At 28.0% G+C, this 19,929-nt stretch overlaps 4 protein-coding genes across 7 annotated transcripts in view; 2 read left to right on the top strand and 2 right to left on the bottom strand.

The window, feature by feature from the left end:
* Positions 1-17: 17 nt before the first annotated feature.
* LOC105360608 (THAP domain-containing protein 5-like) lies at positions 18-1,935 on the bottom strand. The gene is made up of 4 exons (XM_011497553.1): positions 1,842-1,935; positions 1,535-1,693; positions 1,281-1,406; positions 18-1,185 (listed from the first exon to the last, which is right to left on the bottom strand). The coding sequence occupies exons 2-4, from the start codon at positions 1,685-1,687 to the stop codon at positions 67-69; spliced, it is 1,398 nt and encodes a 465-aa protein (XP_011495855.1). The 5' UTR covers positions 1,688-1,693; positions 1,842-1,935; the 3' UTR covers positions 18-66.
* Positions 1,936-3,126: 1,191 nt separating this feature from the next.
* Positions 3,127-8,490, top strand: gammaCOP (coat protein (coatomer) gamma). 2 transcript variants are annotated; one of them, XM_011497551.1, is made up of 7 exons: positions 3,127-3,261; positions 4,329-4,372; positions 4,584-5,685; positions 5,962-6,541; positions 7,036-7,352; positions 7,443-7,641; positions 7,945-8,490. In XM_011497551.1, the coding sequence occupies exons 1-7, from the start codon at positions 3,218-3,220 to the stop codon at positions 8,326-8,328; spliced, it is 2,670 nt and encodes an 889-aa protein (XP_011495853.1). In that variant the 5' UTR covers positions 3,127-3,217; the 3' UTR covers positions 8,329-8,490. The 2 variants fall into 2 exon arrangements, with proteins under 2 accessions (XP_011495853.1, XP_011495854.1); XM_011497552.1 differs by lacking the exon at positions 3,127-3,261 and having other exon boundaries at positions 4,261-4,372.
* Positions 8,491-11,808: 3,318 nt separating this feature from the next.
* On the top strand, positions 11,809-15,327 carry und (methionyl aminopeptidase und). Its single transcript, XM_011497550.1, has 5 exons — positions 11,809-12,027; positions 12,337-12,393; positions 12,874-13,613; positions 14,468-14,735; positions 15,021-15,327. The coding sequence occupies exons 1-5, from the start codon at positions 11,907-11,909 to the stop codon at positions 15,224-15,226; spliced, it is 1,392 nt and encodes a 463-aa protein (XP_011495852.1). The 5' UTR covers positions 11,809-11,906; the 3' UTR covers positions 15,227-15,327.
* A 693-nt stretch (positions 15,328-16,020) lies between these two features.
* LOC105360605 (protein FAM107B) overlaps positions 16,021-19,929 on the bottom strand; it is a 47,475-nt gene continuing 43,566 nt past the window's right edge. For all 3 annotated transcript variants that reach the window (XM_011497549.1, XM_011497547.1, XM_011497546.1), the window contains exons 3-5: positions 18,231-18,393; positions 17,010-17,181; positions 16,021-16,446 (exon numbers count right to left, since the gene is read on the bottom strand). In XM_011497549.1, the coding sequence (XP_011495851.1) occupies positions 16,366-16,446; positions 17,010-17,181; positions 18,231-18,382 (405 nt within the window). In that variant the 5' untranslated portion in view covers positions 18,383-18,393 and the 3' untranslated portion in view covers positions 16,021-16,365. The remainder of the gene's footprint in view (positions 16,447-17,009; positions 17,182-18,230; positions 18,394-19,929) is intronic.

Below are 19,929 nucleotides of genomic sequence, written 5' to 3'. Positions count from 1 at the left end.
ACAAAATTTGTTTCTTGGAGCAGAAATAAAAATAAAATAAAAATACATATTGGCAATGAACGAGGATCAAGGTATTGGCATATTTCTTGCGGTGCACCACCTAGAAATTGTTCGAATAGATGGAAGTGGCATATTCTGATTTAACAATTCCTCGTATCCACGAATTCCACATTCTTCTTTTAATTTTATTGCCTTCATCATTGTTTTATGAGACCAAGCAGTTATAGACTTTGGATTAGTGTGCCTTAATTCAAGAGCTCTTATTTGATCTTCGGTAAAGACATCTGCCAAAAATGCTTTATAATCACTATTCTGCTCTTTTATCAATTGATGTATTTTATGATTCATTAAATTTAATTTTTTTCTTAAAGCGTTATTTAATTTTAACTGCTTTAATAAAAGTTTATCCATTTTATCAAAACGTTCATCCTCTATTTTTTTTGCCTGTGCTTTATTTAAAATAATGCCAGATGTCTTTGCTGTTAAAGTTGGTAGATGGGTTACACTTTTTAGTTCGGTCCTATTAATACTAGAATTGACACAATTTTTTGTTGAAAGTGATTCGGAATTTGGTGCATCTGATTCAACTTTTGGAATGACAGCATTAGTTACAATTGTTGAAGTTACTTGTGAACTTGTAGTTTGTACTTCTGGATTAAGAACACTAGTTGTCATGGGAATCAATATTGGTTGAGTATTCGTAGTTTTTACTTGAATTGCATTGGTTAAATTCATAGAAGTCAATTGTGAACTTGTCATTGTATTTTGTGATTTAAGAATACTTGTAGTTGCAGGAATTATTATTGGTGTTTTACTATTTGCAGCTTTTATTTGATTTTTTAAAATACTGGCATTCGTTGAAATTATCATTGGTGATGATTGTGTGTTGGTCGTTTTTATTTGTGGCTTTAAAATACTAGTTACTCCGGATATTATTGGAGATGAGTGCGAGTTAACAATTGTACCTTGGCTATTGACTATAATGGCACTTGTGGGATTTATTGATTGAGCTCCAAAAATTGTAGAGGCAGGAAGTAATATTGGAGTAGGTTGTGAATTACTAGAATTAGCTGGAGGTATAATTTTAATCAGTGTCTGATTATTCGAAAGAACAATACTTTTTAAAGAATTATTATGCAATGACTTTGCATCTTTATCTTCATCGATATTTTTGTCAGATGAACCCTATAACAATTATAATTTCATATATTACAGCTAATAAATCAAATTAGATTACATACAGTTATATCTGTATTTTTAAGTATTAGTGGTTTTAATACCATAGTCTCTATCGTAAGATGATCTTTTACTATGCGATCTCCAAAAATAGTTGGTACTGCGTTATATTTTAATTTACGTGAACCGTCAACTCTGGTTTTTTCCCACATGCTAGGAGCAAAATGAGCCTATAAATTTCATTTTTTATTAAAAGCCCGTAAATACATTTGAAAATGAAATATAATATATAATATTTATTAACGAAAATTTTTGTTAAAGAATAAGCTGACTAAATATCTTAGACAGTAATTTTTACCTCGCAGACACGATGCGAATGATTAGGAGACCAATTTGATCTGTTAATGTTTCTAATCCACTGCAGCCGTCTCTTATCATTTTTTGGAAAACATTTTAGCAAATATCCTTTTGCTGAAGAATTTTTACATGTTGGTACACAACAACTAGGCATTTTTATCTACGAAAAATTGCAGTATTAAAAATATTAAAAAAAAAATATATATATAAAGAATTTATTAACAATATTAATTGCACTCCAATAATAAGATAAAATATTTTAATAATATAATTTTATGATATAGAATTGCTATTGAAATACATCTTACCTTTATATTGCAAATCACTATCAATGTGATCTACTTAATAAGAATATTATATCCTCATTACTTAATAAACAAAGTAACCAATTAAAAATATTATCTATTTACTAGTTATTTTAACAAACAAATTTTACATAAGTCAATTTCTTATTGAACACTCGGTACCCATACAAGTTTAAGCTGAAAACTAGAAAATATTTTTAGTAATAAAAAAATCAAGCTTCAATATCCATTGACTATCGATAATTAGAAAAATTTAATAAATTTAATTATATAAATAAAAGTGATTTTAACTAGATAAGGTGATGTACAATTAAATTGTACACTTGATATTTCATTAATTAATTAAAAATAAATATTATATAATTTATTCATTAATTAAAGTAAAACTAACATTATACAATATTGTATTTCTATTTGGTACCCAGTGTTTTTGTATAATCCATAAAGACCATTGAACAAGATTAGATAGAAAACTATTCATTTTAAATTTTTTCATTAAAGAATGAAAACATCTTTTGTATGTACAATTGGACATATTTATTCTATAAGTTTTCTCTTTTGTAAATTCTACTGGACTAATTAAAAATTTAATGGCATCTGAAATTAATAATAAAAAGTTTGAATGAATTGTAACATGATTATGAATTATAATATATATATATATATATATATATATATATATATATATATATATATTATAATTTATTATAATTTGTTTAAATATATTAGTCATACTGAAATTTTAAGTTTTTATTTTAAAATTTATAAAATATTTGCGCAAAAGCTTATTTTATTGGTAAGAAGTTTAGGTTATTATAATTTAAACTTAAATTAAAAAGAAAAAAAAGTTTTAAAATGGAGTTAAACTTTAAAATAAATTAACATCGGCGTTAAATTTCATTTGTACATATACCTTATTATTATTTTTTGTTGTTATATTTTAATAACAACGTATATAATGTTTGAAAAAAAATTAAGGAGCCTGCATTAAACAAGAACATTTAGCATTCAAACAATTCATAAACAAAAAAAATCGAGAACATCCTTAAAAATAGCACTAATAACGACTAATTAATCAAAAATTTTCATTTTCCTGGAAGTCCTTAAAGGAATTTCACAATTTAAGTTTATTGTGTTGTCGTTGGATCTTTCGCTCCTTATTATTCTTTGCTGCTATGTTCACATTATACTGAAATGATTCATATTAATAACAGGTTTATTTGAATACTTGAACTTAGCTCCAAAATAATGTTGTAACAAGTAAAAGAAGATAAGTGCAACGTAAGAAAAATTTACTCTGGAGTGCTTATACAGAAATGCTATATACAGATTGGAAACTCAACAGTTTAGTTCAGTTATTATAATTTTTTGACAGTACAATGAGTCGAGATTTCCACTGGTTACCAAATATACCAAATATACGGTAGATTTAAGCAATTAAAAATATTAAAACTTGTATATTCTTCCTTAGAATAATATTTTTATAATGATTTAACGAACATTTAATATAACGATTTAACAAACTTTATTTAACAAATACTTTAATATAATATTATACTTTTATTTATTTGATGGTGCAATTCGCATCAAATGAATTATAATTTCTTTTGTGATGTATAATTACAAATTATTTACTTTATTAAATTAAAATGCGTAAATCTATTATAATCATAAATTCTTATATATTAATTAAAAACATTGTTTCTCGTATGGCCAAGTCTAATTAACTCCTATCCAAGCAAATGTTTAAGAACAAAATTAAAACGTATGGTAAAAATGTTTTGATTACATCGGATGCGCGTGATGACACGCGTTCTAATACGTACACAATTAATAAAATAAACATCGGTAATATTACTGTACCCTGTAGCGATAAACTTCAATGATTTTATATGCCGTTTAAACACAAATACTGCAGATAGACCTTTTTTTTTTTCTTTTTAACTTTGATACAATTAAGTTTAAGACTTGATTTCTAAAACTAATATATAGGAGAGTAAATTTTAAGTTATTATTAGGGCTCCATTATTAGATCTATTATGCTTGTGCAACTAATTAACTAACCTTAAATATAATTAACATTACAAAATAAACTGTAATATAAAATTGTTTAATTTATGAACATAAATGTGCACACGTGCAATAAACACATATGCTTGAAATATATTTCATTATGTAGATATTTAAACCGAGGCACTTATCGAAAGATTTATTGTATATAATAAATACGAACGAGTAGCGATTGGGTTTTATATAATTTCAAATTCGTATTTAGACAAATTTGTAAAATATATTTTCTATGCATTTATTCGAAGAACAAATTTGATAATTATATTTAAGGAGTAATTAATAAATGTATTTTTTTATGCACACAATTGCTGATGATTGGAATTTCGCGCCTTGTATTACGGTGAATGGCTACCGCTATTTGTAGTTCTTGTACATAAGCTGACGTGTCGGATATTTTCATGAAATTTCTTTCCATTTCAGAAAAATGAATGCTTTTAAACGTGATAAAAAGGAAGATGAAGATGGTAAGAAACATTTTGAATTTAACTATTTGCATGTAATATATATGAATAGTGTTGAAATAGCGATTGATAGAGTAGAAGTAAGGTTATCGTTGCATTTCTCTTTAAACGGATATCAAACGCAATTATTCATATATAAATGAATTAGTTATTAATTTTTTCGGTTTAAGAAATATATTAACTTCTAATTTTTAATACTTTTTATCTCAAAAAGGAAGCAATCAATTTCAAAATTTGGAGAAGACTACTGTGCTGCAGGAAGCTCGTACCTTTAATGATACACCAGTGAATCCAAGAAAATGTGCTCACATTTTAACAAAAATTTTGTATCTTTTAAATCAAGGTGAACAACTTGGGACAACAGAAGCCACAGAAACTTTCTTTGCTATGACAAAACTTTTCCAATCGCGTGACGTTGTACTTCGACGCTTAGTTTATCTAGGCATAAAGGAATTAAGCTCCATCGCGGAAGATGTTATTATTGTTACATCAAGTTTGACCAAAGATATGACGGGTAAAGAAGATCTTTATAGAGCAGCTGCCATACGTGCTTTATGCACTATAACAGATGGAGCAATGTTGGCTGCCATAGAAAGATATATGAAGCAAGCTATCGTCGATCGATCCGCAGCTGTGTCGAGCGCTGCATTAGTATCGTCGTTACATTTAACGACTGTTTCAGGAGACGTAGCTAGGAGATGGGCGAATGAAGCGCAAGAGGCATTGAATTCAGATAATGTGATGGTCCAATATCATGCTTTAGGTGTTCTTTATCAGGCAAGAAAGTCTGATAAACATGCGGTTATCAAATTAGTTGCTAAATTAATGAGGTCTAGTCCTAAAAGTTCTTACGCAGCGTGCATGTTAATAAGAATGGCCTGTAAGCTTGTCGAAGAAGTTGATGAAGGATCAGAATTTTTGGAATTTATAGAATCTTGCATACGTCACAAATCAGAAATGGTTGTTTACGAAGCTGCCCATGCGTTAGTTAATCTTGGAAGGAGCGGCACAAGAGAGATCGCATCAGCCGTCAGTGTATTACAGTTATTTAGTGGATCTCCTAAACCAACGCTTCGATTTGCCGCTGTTCGCACACTTAACAAAGTAGCAATGTCTCATCCGGCGGCAGTAATCGCGTGCAATTTAGATTTAGAAAATTTAATAACAGACTCTAATAGATCGATCGCCACTTTGGCTATTACAACCCTACTAAAAACAGGAGCAGAAAGTTCAGTAGATCGTCTTATGAAGCAAATTGCAACATTTGTATCAGAAATTTCTGACGAATTCAAAGTAGTCGTTGTACAAGCTATAAGGTATTATCTTTATCTTTTGTACTTATGCTTCTATAATATCATTATTATACCAATATTACTCTCTCTAGTAGTATTTCATTAACATCAATTTATAATTTGTTTTATATGGAAACATAATGAAATAATTCTATAAGCATATATTATAATGTCATCCAAGCTCTTGTTTTATTGATAATGACATTTATTCTTATATTGTAACTGCATATATAATGCAATCTGAAAAATATTTACAAATGGTAAAATATATGTGAATCAATGATCGAATTTATTTTACAGGGCCTTGTGCCAAAAGTTTCCACGAAAACATGCGGTGCTGATGAACTTCTTGGCAGCTATGCTGAGAGACGAGGGTGGTCTAGAGTACAAGGCAGCCATAGTGGACACGATAATCGCAGTGATGGAAGGCAACGTGGAAGCCAAGGAGGCCGGACTCGCGCACCTCTGCGAGTTCATAGAGGATTGTGAGCACACTTCCCTGGCGGTGCGCATCCTTCACTTGCTGGGCCAAGAAGGCCCGACCTCGAAACAGCCCTCGCGCTACATCCGCTTCATCTACAACCGCGTCATCTTGGAGAGCGCGAGTGTACGGGCGGCAGCTGTCACCGCTCTCGCACACTTTGCGGCCGCTTGTCCCGCCCTCTTGCCCAACATCCTTGTCCTTCTCTCACGCTGCCAACTGGATTTCGACGACGAGGTGCGCGACCGCGCCACATACTACTGCACGATTCTTCAACAGAACGCCGACCCAGCGATACTACCCCTCGTTCAACCACCTCAGCTCTCCATACCGAGCTTGGAGAGAGCTTTGCGCAATTACGTCAGATCCCCCATGGACGAGGAATTCGACATTTCCCAGGTGAAATACGTAATACAATGAATTAGGTGGTAGTTTTAAAAGATTTTTCGTCTTCGCTTATCCGTACCATTCTTTGCATCTTTGATCCAAACATTAGTTTGTTTTTGTTTACACGATAGGATTTTAATAGACAGAACTCCATAGAATTCTTAATAGAAAATGTAACATAGGATAATTCATGACTTTAGAACAAATGAGTGTGCTAAACAGTGGTAGCTTCGTCATATTTGAAAAATAAACCAATCATGCTAAAATTAGTAAATATATCACCTGACACAACGATGAAATAATTCCAAGTGACATTTTAAAATTATTATTCATTAATTTAAAGTAACTTTTAACGTTTATCACGTTTAATATAAGAAGCAAAGGTATATAATTTTGAAATTTTCATACTAGTGTAATTAATCCATTATTCCAACAAGTAATCAGAAAATTTTAAATTATGCCTTTGCAACTAAAAAGCATAAATTTTTTAACATTTTCTTTTGCAGATTCCTCCGGCACAAGCGATTGAAGAACCCGCGCAAGAAGTACTTGCAACGGTCAAGCCACAACAACCGAGATTAACGAGAGAAGAAAATTTCATGGAGAAGCTCCTGCAAGTGCCAGAGCTATCAGCAATTATTCACGACTCAATTCTATTCAAATCATCGACAGTCTTCGAGCTTACGGAATCGGAGACCGAATACAATGTCAAATGTATCAAGCACTGTTTCTCGGATTATCTCATTTTGCAGTTCGATTGCCTGAACACTCTATCAGATCAATTTCTCGAAGACGTACGAGTCACTGTTGACAACCAAGATATGTACGTATTTTTACAAATATCTCATATCTTTTAGCATTGATCTCGAAGTCGCGCGCATTCACCAGCTTTTCTAACTCATTGATTTTACAGTTATACAATTGTGTGCGAAGTACCGTGCGTCCGCTTGCCTTACAACGAATTAGGCTCAACCTACACAGTACTGAAATTCCCCGAGGATATTCAGTCGACTATTATAACCCTACCCACGACGTTGCGTTTTATAGCCCACGATTGCGATCCGTCAACGGGAATCCCGGACGCCGAACAAGGTTATGGTGACGAGTACACGGTAAGTCTTTCGCCGAATTATTAAATATAAGAAATTATAGAAAGTTAAGCCTATTAATATTAAAGAACACGGTTAATGTTAGAAATTCTTATATTAAAATTAAAGTATCAATGTCGACAATGAAATTTACCGTCGGGAGAGGAGAAATTTTCTACGATACATTTATTTCCATATAAATTTTCAGACAATAATTATTAACTTTGATGCGCGAATACTGTGCTTGACAGAACAATACAAGCAGCAAGTAGAACGGGGCCGAGAATCATTAACTTAAGAATTAAAAATTCTCCAATTACTTTGCAGCTGGAAGACCTAGAAATAACGGTGCGAGATCAGGTACGTGGCACGGGTTCCCGCAACGTCGACTTCTCGAGCTCGTGGGAAAACGCGGCGACGCGGGGATTCGTCACAACTGAGCAGATCTTTGGTTTGGGTGCGAACGTCACCACCCTGGAGGAGGCGATACAGAGTCTCGTGATGTTTCTCGGGCTTGAGCCTGTCGAGAGATCGGACCGCATAAAGTCTGGCGCGAGGCAGCATACGCTTCTTCTAACCGGCGTCTTCCGCGGTGGCAAGGAAGTCCTCGCGAGGGCAAAACTCGTGCTCACTAATCACGTCACAATGCAGTTCACCGTACGATCGCAGGACCTTGAAGTCGCCGAGCTTATGATTTCATCGGTTGGCTAAATGAAGAAGATTACTAAACCAAGTTTATTGAAAATAATGCTTTCGCGATGTCGCACGATCAGCAAATCCAAGAACACTCAAGATTGTTATTACACGCGTGGTGATGAGACTAGTGATCGGCTCGCACATTGTTGATCTTATGAACTCTATTATTATTATTATTACTACTACTACTACTACTACTACTACTATTATTACTACTACTACTACTGCTCCCACTACTACTATAACTATTATTATTATTATTATTCCAAGAATAAATTCTTTAGTGTAAGTGTATTGTATTTTTTATTTAGCTTATTAAATAGTTTAGAAAAATATTGTAAAAGCAAATATGCCGTAATTTGGTATATTCCCTCGACATAAGAATGTATAATATAATTATTATGAAATGAACAAATGCATAAATGTCTTCTATTAATGAAATTAAAGATTTATGTAAATATTACTTGGTCTCTTTTCTACTTATAGATGAGTTATTACATTCCTATATGGTATAAGCAATAATTTTATTTTCATTTTTAAATGTTATTAATTTTACGTAAAAGTTTCTAGAAATATTCAATAAAAATTTACAAAAAGTAAAGTCTTTAAAATTTTCATGAAGTAATTTTAAGATTGGTATAAAAAATTGTGCAACTCGATACGAGAGCTGTGCATCCATTTAATATTCGTAGATTAAATATATAAGAGATATTTCTTTAAAATTACCCACAGTTCTTGAACTTAATTTTTATTTGACATAATTTAATTTTAATTAGTTTGAATAGCGCTCACTACGTTTATTCATATAAAATATATTTATATAAATGAATAATGTATTCTTAAAATAAAGATGTTTGTTTGGGATTGTTAACAAAATTATTTAATTTTTAAATTTTAACGGACGGTTAAAGAGCTATAAATTATTTTACATCAACTTTAATAAATAAATATTACCTATCATATTAAATTGATTTAATTTTTAATTCAATTGTATTAAATATATCGCCCTATGGTTTATACTGTTGCAAATTTTTAAAATCACAAAATACTCGAACATAAACACATTTAAATAAATCATTATAAATCAATTTGAATTTTTAACAATCTTATATTATCAAACGAATATTTCTTATTTTGTATATAATGATTTATATAAATTTGTTTAAAAAAATAACTACAACTATTATTTCTTTTACAAAAGAATATATAAAAATTGTTTATGCAATTTTTAATTTTTTATTCTAAGTCTAAAAATTTTTATCCAAAACCATTTCTTTACAGTATTTGTTATAGAATAATAGTTAAAAAAATTTCTTTTAATTTTTCTTAATTTTCTTTTAATTTTCGCATATTAAAAAAAAATACGTACTATTATAAATTAATAAAAAATTTTCTTTTTATAATTAAAATACATATAATTTATTATAATTGATCAAATAAAATTATTTAAAGTTGTTTAATTTAAGTATTTTTAATATTTTATTACATAAATATTTTTAGATAAGAAGTCTTTGGTATAAAATAATTATACATTAACAATGCCAATACTTTTTATAAATAAGTGCTTGTAAATACTGAATTTTACATAAATAGTATTGCAATATTTTACTGAATTTGCATAAAATCAACGATGTACGTACAAATCTAATACAATTATAACACAATAATTATTTACACATCCTACTTTGTTATGTTAATTATATAATTATTATATATTTGCATCATTGTCAAATTACTATCAGTATGTTAGTAATTAATATAACTACGCTTAATATAATTAATAAATATAGATAGAATATTATCTTTTATAAATACATATGTATACACATAATGTTAAAATGATAAAAATTTTATCAAATGCATAATTTATGAATTTATCGAGTCGAGAGATTCACAGCTTTTAATTTTGATGAAATTGTCAAAAAATTAATTTTATTATTTTTACTTAAATAAAATAGTTATTTTTATAGTTAATTATTTATTTTTAAATATTCCAAGTTATTATAGCATATAAAATGTCTGAATAATTAATGTACAGTGGTGGTAATTGCATAGACACACAATTTTCATTAATTATCCAATACTAATGAGTTTATTATTATACGTGTGTGCAATGAGTATTATGTAAATGAACATGAAGTAATATCGATTTGAAATACATCTAAAATAAATCATAAAATAAATTCCCTTGGATAATAAGTATTAATAGCGTTAATAAAATCATCATATATAAATGAAATAAGGTTTTAAATATTTTGGTTATTAGTAAGCTCATGTGATTGATGGAAATATAGAATGAATAAAACATAAGAGCCTTAGAACAATAAAAAATAGTAGGAATCGTTGAGTTTTTTATATGCGCGTTTCTCAATCTATTTATTTAATTTAATGCAAGACGTTCTATTTGTACATAATTTACTGAAAAATGATATATATCACAAAAGTCCTACTTAAGATCCGTTGCTTTTCTTTATTTGATAGATGTTATAAGTTTATCTACGAGGTGTTTTATCGCAATGGTTTGTCTGTTAATTTCATGAATCTGTCCGATTGCTTTATTTATTGGAAAAATTAAGCCATTTAAATAAATATCACAATAGTTTTTGTATATAACTGCACATTTTTTTTTATTAATTTAAATAATATATATTTTTATAGTTATATATACTATATTTCTCTGCCTCATATGGCACCACTCATTATTATAGTATTGCTTTAGTTGTATTCAAATTTCATTTTCTTATATTAATAGATTTATTTAAGGTCGATACTTTACTAATTTAATAAATACAATAAACCTAATTCCAAAGGAAAATTTAAAAATTTCAAATATTTATAATTGTAGTATTGAAATTATTATCAGTGTATTATTTTATGTGAAAAGATAAGTGATATCATTTATTATTTTGAAATTAATGTTCATATTTACTACGAACTATTTACTTACATCTTAATAAATATTGAAGTAATACTTTGGTTTTCAATGTGTATTTTCTCTTGTATATAATAAATAAACAGAAAATGTTTTCTACATATGCACATACCTATATATAAATCCTTATGAATTATAAAAATAATAAAAGAAAAATGAAACACCTATACTTTCCTTCCCACTTTTTATTTGTCGTATTAAAAATTTGCACAAGATCCATGAAATTTTCCACAGAATATTTAGTAAAATTTGTGCCTCCTAATTGAATGTGAAAAGTTCAAAGACTTTACTATCCTTCATCGTACATGACGGATGGTATTCTGTTAAATTTATTTTAATGTGACCCATAGTTTATACATCAGAACTTAATGTGCGTATTGGATATATTAATATAAATTTTGGAGTAATCTACGGTAACGCGTAAAATAAAGTACGGTAATGCGAAAATAAAAAAATAATTACATTTAACACATGTTGTTTGTGTAGAAAACTGGGATATCGATGCTCTAAATTTTCGCACAAAGAGGGCGTGGAATGTATTTTTCCGCTTTTACTGCGTATAATACTCTGGCGTATGCTGTTATGTATATGGACATTGTTTTTCAATTCTTGATGTCTTGTGAGAAAGTTTCATTTTTGATTCTCATCCGACTATTCTAAAATGGCTGCTGTATTAGACGAAGTCGGTAAATCTGCAGAGAAACTTGTCGACGAGGAAAATGACGAGAGTGTCGAAAAGAGCAAAAATACCGAAATCAAGGAATCAAATAAAAAGAACACCGGTACGTTTTGAAAATACAAACTGTATACGTTCTTTTCTCTTGATTTTTTTTTCCCCCCAAATAGTCGATGTTATCTATTCTGCTCTGGTTTTTTCCTCTAACATAAATTCTGTGGAAAATATCATACCATTAAATGTTACTTTAAATTTCAGCTAATTATTTTATGCTTCATTTAAAGAAAATCGCGTATCGCTAACTGCTGTTACATGTAATTTAAACATTATTTTACATCTCTAAACACGTGTTTTTGATGTTTTTAATTATTAATACATTGGTTTATTATTGTGCTCAAAAATATTATTGTTCTAGATGGTGGTGGGGGAAATGTTGATATTCCAAAGGAAGAAAATTCAAAAAATGATGCAGGTTTGATTGTTCATCATTCTATATTATTTATTGACAATTATATGATTTATTTACATTGTTATGAATAATATTTTAATTGCACAAATATTAAATACATGTACTACATTTAGTTGAGTTACATTTTTATCTGGATTATAGTTGTAATTTCTACGATTAATTATAACTTTTTTAATTGATATCAAAAGATGTTACTTGATAATTGATTTTATTTGAATTGATTATGATGAATTGATTGAGTTGATTATAATTGATTGAATTGATGAATTAAAGATTATTTAAGTGCTATGAGGTTTCAAAATTATTTTAAATTTATTGAATTTATAAGGAATATCTGTATTGTAAATATATTATTCTTAGTTCATTGATATTAAATATTTAGAAACGATTATATTTAATCTCTTATAAATCTAATTTATAAATATTTTTGTTTATATATTTATACATTTATATATTTTTAATTTTATATATAATTAAACTCAGAATTAGTAGATGGAGGTGAAAATGAAGAAGATACAATTGAAAATGGTGGGGACACTGATAATAAAAAGAAGAAGAAAAAACGCAAGAATAAAGGAAAAGGGGCAAATAAAGATCCCATAGCATTTCCTGTTGCTTCACTTTATCCGAATGGAAATTTTCCAATAGGGGAGATTATGGATTATCCACCAGCTACAGGCATTGACGAACAGAAGGCTAAAGACAGATTTAATAGCGAGGAGGCTCGTGCTCTTGACCGCATGCACAATGATATTTATAATGAGGCACGATTAGCTGCAGAAGCTCACAGACGTACAAGAAAGCACATACAAAATTGGGTAAAGCCAGGCATGACAATGATTGAAATTTGTAATGAATTAGAAGAAACTGCTCGAAGACTTATTGGAGAAAATGGCCTTAAGGCTGGTCTAGCTTTTCCTACTGGCTGTTCAAGAAATCACTGTGCAGCACATTACACACCAAATGCTGGAGATACAACAGTTCTTGATTACAACGATGTTACAAAAATTGACTTTGGTACACATATCAATGGTCGTATTATTGATTGTGCATTTACCCTAGCATTTAATCCAAAATATGATAGGCTTATTGAAGCTGTTCGCGATGCTACAAATACTGGTATCAAAGCAGCGGGAATTGACGTACAACTCTGTGATGTTGGTACTGCTATTCAGGAAGTTATGGAATCTTATGAAGTGGAGATAGATGGAAAAACATATCAGGTAAAAATTATCTTTATATTGATGAAGTTATTTATACTATTTGTTCTTTTTTCTGAACACAAATGAATAAATTATAAAATAAATCTTAAAAAATACCAAAGTAATTAAAAATGTTATTAATAATTTTATTTGTTAAACATTTTTAACGATATCATTTTGTTTGAGATACTTTCTATATCTTTATTCTTACATATGTTAACAATTATAAGGATTTTTTTAAATAAAATTTTATTTTTATTATTATATTTGTAGAATAAAGATATTCAGTATATTTGTGTTGTACTCTATGTCATTAAGTTTCATACTCAGATTTAAATGTTAAATATTTATAAAAAAATGGTTTTGAATTTTTTAATACATATAAAATTAAAATTATCGATCATATTTTATTTTTAACTGAATATTACAGAAATAATTTTATTTTTAGAAAAACTCGTTTCAAAATGTTAATTTTGATAAATGTTATAGAAAATTTTATAATTTTAAACAATAAATAAACATAAAATAAACATTTTAAAACATAAAATGAATATTTTTAAATTGTAAAAAAAAAATTTTTACAAAAAACAAAATTATGAATAATATTTTTTTCAAATGATTTAATAGTTTAATGTATTTAGTTTTATTTTCATTTTTATTGGAAAAATATGTAAAATTGATTGATTTTTCTTTGTAAACAGCTTATTTACTTTATGTAATAATATAGACATATATTATTTTTTATTTTAGAATATTTATTTAATAAGTTAAAGATTTGCATTTTGAAATCATTAATATAAGTAATTTCATTTAGATAATGCTAGCACCTCCTTATTTTATTACAGTTATTTGAACGTAATTTTAATTTATTACAGGTTAAATCTATCAGAAATCTGAATGGTCACTCAATTGCACCGTATCGTATCCATGCTGGAAAAACTGTGCCGATAGTGAAAGGTGGAGAAGCTACTAGAATGGAAGAAAATGAATTTTATGCAATTGAGACTTTTGGATCAACAGGCCGGGGTATTGTTCATGATGATTATGATTGCTCTCATTATATGAAGAATTTCTATGCTGGCTTTGTTCCATTAAGGCTGCAAAGTAGTAAATCACTTCTTAATACAATAAATAAGCATTTCAGTAAGTGTCAATTAGTATTAAATATTAATGTTCAGCTTTGAATCAAAATATGTAGAACGAAATTTTTTAAATGCAGACATCAAATTTTTTATTACTTTTATAAATACCATAGTTATTGATATCATTTACATTTTTTACATAATTTTAATATTTATTGACGTATATTAAGATAATTTTTATAATTAAACAGGGTGATTTTGATTCTAAGATGTTCTTCAAATTTACAATTTATAAATACATTTTTTCGAAATACAATTCTAATTATATTTATTGTCTAATTCTTAGGTACGTTAGCATTTTGCAAACGTTGGTTAGATCGTATTGGTTGTACCAAATATCAAATGGCTCTTAAAGATCTTTGTGATAAGGGTACAGTCGAAGCTTATCCTCCGCTGGTCGATGTGAAAGGATCTTACACAGCTCAGTTTGAGCACACAATTGTTTTACGACCTACGTGCAAAGAAGTTATTTCTCGAGGAGATGATTATTAAGTTCATGTTTTGAAGAATTATCAACTTAATTGTCAAAGTTTTATACTTTCTATGCCTACACGTAAGCGAAATTTCAATGGAGGGAGAATAAGCTACAATGTAAATTTTTTTTGTATTTATAAAGTAAACCGCGTCAGCAGGCAATCTGACTAGTGACAAAAAAGATTAACGGTGAAAGATATAACTTGTGGCATTAAAGTTGATAGTTTAATTTGTTTCTATTCTTATAATTAAAAGTTTGTCATTGTTTTTCCCCTTTCGTAATTTATGTTTACATATATTACGTATGTACGTAAAGATATACTCTGTATTATTAGATTTGCGTGTGAATTGATTTCCTTTTCTCTTAGTTATATTGTTTTCTTACGAGAAATGAAATCGGGAAAGATAATACTTAAATCCAATAAAATAATTTCAATTTTTATTTGACTTTTTGACAATAATATTATTTCCTTCATATCTATGTAATTCTAGTAGTTATGATGGATAATTTACATAAATGTAGAAAACAACAACAGCAAAATTATGCTTTGCCACTTCGGTTTGATAAGTTTTATTATTTAATTAATCTTAAATTAACCCCGGATTTTAAATTCTACGAACTGCAGAGACATAACCGGCCTAGTCATTACAGCTACTAATACACTCTAAAGAAATATAGTACAAGTAAGGCCTTGATCGAAGAAGACTCAAGATTCAGCTGCTGTTCATTTTATAACATGTTCGATTCTTGCACCTTTTCATTTACTCTTTCTGAGCTGGTCCCAAATTCCAAAATGTCGATCGTTGTTTATACACTTTAAATAATTATTCGCGGTTTTCCATCAATATAATCTCTCGTTCTTCATTAACGGACGTGTTGAGCGTCGAATTTTTTGAAATTAAATGGGATATTCGTACAAGTACGAAGTGTATAAATATAATATTGTAAGGTAAGGTTAAAAGGGTTTACGCAAGTTTTTTTTCTCTTTTTTTCATTTTGAGTTATTTACACATTTAGAAAGTACAGTCGCGCTAAAGAAGTGTAAGATATTTTGCTGTATAATATATACTTTTTGTGAACGTTCACGATTTGCAGCGTAGTGCTTTTTCTCGTAAAATAAAATCGATTTTTTTGTAGATGTTTAAATAGCTGTGCTTCATTGTGAATCCATGCATCGCCGTAATTTCGCCCTTGCGGTTGCTAAGGGATTTGGTGGCTCCGTCGGTTGAGGCTGTTGCTGTAGATAAAATAAGAATTCATGTATATGTTGTTAATAATAATGTCTTTCAGTAGAACGTTGCGATTAGTAAGTTATCATTGTGTACCGAGACTATGCTTTGCACATATACAGAAATAATTTCTTTTGAAAGAAAACGTGCTCAGCTTATCAATCCGTGTTAGAGGTTTAATAGTATGTAAATATGTAAACTAGTTTTAATGTATTTTTTTCTCTTTAAAAATAAATATTAGTATTTTGCATTAAATTTTTATCCATAATAATTAAAAATATTGGGTAACAAAATAATTTTAAAAATATCGATACATACATTTTAGCTATTGATTAGAAATATTTTTTATAATTTTAAAGTATTTTCTGTAAAATTATAAATTTCATTCCAAAAAATTGCAATTGTATTATAGTACTTTATACATAAAAATACAAAAAAAAAAATAAATATATTTTTAACAAATTTAATAAAGTTCAGCTTTCATATTAAGTAAAATATTACAAGATATTAGTATTACATTATAGAAGAGATAAAGGCAAATGAATGAACAAATGGAAGAAATGGCATTTACCGAAAGCTGTATGTGCTTTGCTCTTTGCTCAATGGCTCGTTGCAAAGCTGTTCGAGGATCATTTTTGTATGACTCTTCTTGATTTCTCTCAGCTTCTTTGCGAGAAACCATTTCTCTGTGTCTTTCTAAGGCTCGTTGAAGTTCACTTTTTTGATTAAGAACATTTTTTCCTCTGCAAATGAATAAAATATCTGTTATTCAAATAATATTGTAAATTATATTAAGAATAATTATGATTCCACAATTACTGAACTTTACGTAATTAAGGATATTAAATTTTAAAATACAATTGTTAATTTATCTAAAGATCGTTTAATGTTAATTCAATTTATTAATTCAATTTATTCATGCAAAAGTGTGTGCTAGTTAGTTTAAAAAATTGTTAGTCGGTAATCATGAAATTATCAATTAAATACTTTTGTTTTTATTATTTTAAAAAATATTTGATTTAGAGTTTGATTTAAAGATAGACGCATCAAACAACAAATAACTAAAACATTAAAAAGCTGATTAATTATACATATTTCAGTTTTACTTATTAATAATTTCATTTTAATTTAATATTACTATATATATTTTACATGAAATTTCATTTATACAAATATGGTATCAGTTTAATTATGGAAAGTTAAAATAAAATAATTTTTTAAGTGTCTTGAAATGATTTAAATTTAATTTGATGATTATTTTTTTACAAAAACACTTTATTACTTTCAGAACTATTATCAAGTCTTTGTTAAATTTATTATAAGTATAATATGATATTACAGGATTCGAAGAAATTGAAAATAATTTATCATAAATAAATGAAAGGAAAATTATTTCTTTTTATTATGAGAATTATATTTTGTAATTAAAAATGTAATCAAATATTATTTTGAAAACGAAACTTTTACTTTTGAAAATATTTGTATGCTATACGGTTAATTACATTTTACAATCACATTCACTCAATAAGAAATATTAAAAAAAACAGCTGTATTGTTCGATTTTAATAATTATAGTTTACTATTATTATTTTGACGAATTTATAATATTTAAAACTATTATAGTTTTCTAAAATTTATTAATGATGAGATTGAATATCAATTAAGAAAATATAAACAAATATGGAAGAAAAAAATTAATTTGTATTAATTTTTGAGCATTAAATTAAGTTATTTAATTAATAAGAATTAAAAAATTTTATCAGCTTTATCGTAGAAATATGATTTGCCATACATTTTTTGGTTGAATAGCAACTCCCTATGAAGATCTTTATGGCTCGTGGAAGTTAAGCACGGATTGTATGGTTTCCGGGGCAGAATTAAACCGTCTGGACCCATATGCGGTGCAGGTGGTGGAGGTGGCGGTACACCTAAAACAGGCGCCATTATGTCTTTTCCTGTTAACAATAACGGCATATTTAGTTAATAATTTTGTAAAATCAAATTTCTATTCGATTAAATTATTTTAGAGTGCCAATTTTATAGATATACATTGATTTGGCATTATTTTTAAAAAGAGCATCTATAATCTTTAAACATAAAAATAATAATTTGGAACACTTTATCAATTTTTATCGACTTTATCGACACTTTTTGTTATATAATTACATTTTTGTATTCAAATTCATTATTATAAATTAGCTTTAGATGACGTTATATTAAAAGACTCATCTACAATGTTGAAACTACTCAAAATATTTTGAAAATTACGATTGTTTTGAATATTACAATGATTTAATGTAAATCGAAAATAATCGTTACAATTTAATGTAGACATGCACTGTAAATATTTATAAATTTATATAGCATTTGAATAAAGATAAGATATTTTTAATGATAAATTATATAAATATTGTAAACTAATTGTGTATAATACTGTATAACATAAGTAGTAGTTAATAATAATTAATAATAGTTAATTAATAATGTTGTCAAGTGCTTTTAATTTTATAAATCAAACGAACAATGCATGAAAAATTCAATTCATAAGCTATTCAGGAGATAAAAAAGTGGTATAAAAATGGAAAATCGTCATTAAAAATGATAAATAAAAATGCCATCAATGTAATAAGTATTTAAATAATTTGATTCGTTATTTTTTCATATATTTGAATCAGTATTTACAAATATTCTACAATTTAGAAAAGTGCATCCTTTTGGTTTCTCCCTTACAGAACAAATAAAATACAATGTGAGGCTAAACAACTTTTTTCTGAATTCAACCATTCAATAAACCATTGAAAGTACAAAATACTGGTTTAAAGTAAAAACAATAATTCTTTTAAGAACAAAAAAATCAATAAATACGTCCATGAATTTCAACTTTGAATAAACAAATACTTTTATAAATTTACGAATCACGTTTATAAAAAAATATGATTTCAAAGATAAATATATTTTTTAAATATTTTAATTGAAATGCAGGTTTATTAGAGAATAAGAGACGACGCTAATGTACTTATACAATTTTATACTCGAACGTTTCCTATCAAGTTTAACCTTTCATATTATCGAAGTGAAAATATTACACTTTACATTTATAACAAAATTAATTTGAAAACGTAAAAAATGAAAAATTGAAAGAATTAACGTTTAATACAGATTTCCGTTATTCTGAAAATAGAAGCAAACACGATTAATTACGAATTGAGAAATTATAAGGGCAGATGCCGTTGAGTACGTAAATAATAAGTAAACACAGAGCTTCGATCACGACCTTCCAAAAAGGCTATTCTCGCTCGCACCGGAACCTCCTCATCCTCCTCTTCCTCCGACTCGGACATCGTGGTCTGGGACACTGGCGACATTCTTCCGTGCACCACATACGCGGGCCTCCTCGTAAGGCTTCTCGGCTAATAGGATATGTACGTATGTGCGCCAAGGTAAAGCGCGAATGAGCTAGCTTTTTTCTTTCTTCCGATATTATGTTCAAT

This window comes from Ceratosolen solmsi, unplaced genomic scaffold, assembly GCF_000503995.2.
Source record: "Ceratosolen solmsi marchali unplaced genomic scaffold, CerSol_1.0 scaffold47, whole genome shotgun sequence".
Taxonomy (NCBI): domain Eukaryota; kingdom Metazoa; phylum Arthropoda; class Insecta; order Hymenoptera; family Agaonidae; genus Ceratosolen; species Ceratosolen solmsi.
The sequence above is the reverse complement of the archived record's forward strand: the minus strand, read 5'-3'. Positions and strand labels throughout refer to the sequence as shown.

What these genes read in the sequence shown, in the direction of transcription:
- LOC105360608 (XM_011497553.1), bottom strand. Translation starts at nt 1,687, where the DNA reads ATGCCTAGTTGTTGTGTACCAACATGTAAAAATTCTTCAGCAAAAGGA. An exon ending in ATTCGCATCGTGTCTGCGAG is followed by an intron (nt 1,407 to 1,534) that starts GTAAAAATTACT and finishes TGAAATTTATAG; the next exon opens with GCTCATTTTGCTCCTAGCAT. An exon ending in ATCTTACGATAGAGACTATG is followed by an intron (nt 1,186 to 1,280) that starts GTATTAAAACCA and finishes TAATTGTTATAG; the next exon opens with GGTTCATCTGACAAAAATAT.
- gammaCOP (XM_011497551.1), top strand. Translation starts at nt 3,218, where the DNA reads ATGAGTCGAGATTTCCACTGGTTACCAAATATACCAAATATACG. An exon ending in TAAAAAGGAAGATGAAGATG is followed by an intron (nt 4,373 to 4,583) that starts GTAAGAAACATT and finishes TATCTCAAAAAG; the next exon opens with GAAGCAATCAATTTCAAAAT. An exon ending in GTCGTTGTACAAGCTATAAG is followed by an intron (nt 5,686 to 5,961) that starts GTATTATCTTTA and finishes TTTATTTTACAG; the next exon opens with GGCCTTGTGCCAAAAGTTTC.
- und (XM_011497550.1), top strand. Translation starts at nt 11,907, where the DNA reads ATGGCTGCTGTATTAGACGAAGTCGGTAAATCTGCAGAGAAACTTGTC. An exon ending in TAGATGGAAAAACATATCAG is followed by an intron (nt 13,614 to 14,467) that starts GTAAAAATTATC and finishes AATTTATTACAG; the next exon opens with GTTAAATCTATCAGAAATCT. An exon ending in TACAATAAATAAGCATTTCA is followed by an intron (nt 14,736 to 15,020) that starts GTAAGTGTCAAT and finishes TCTAATTCTTAG; the next exon opens with GTACGTTAGCATTTTGCAAA.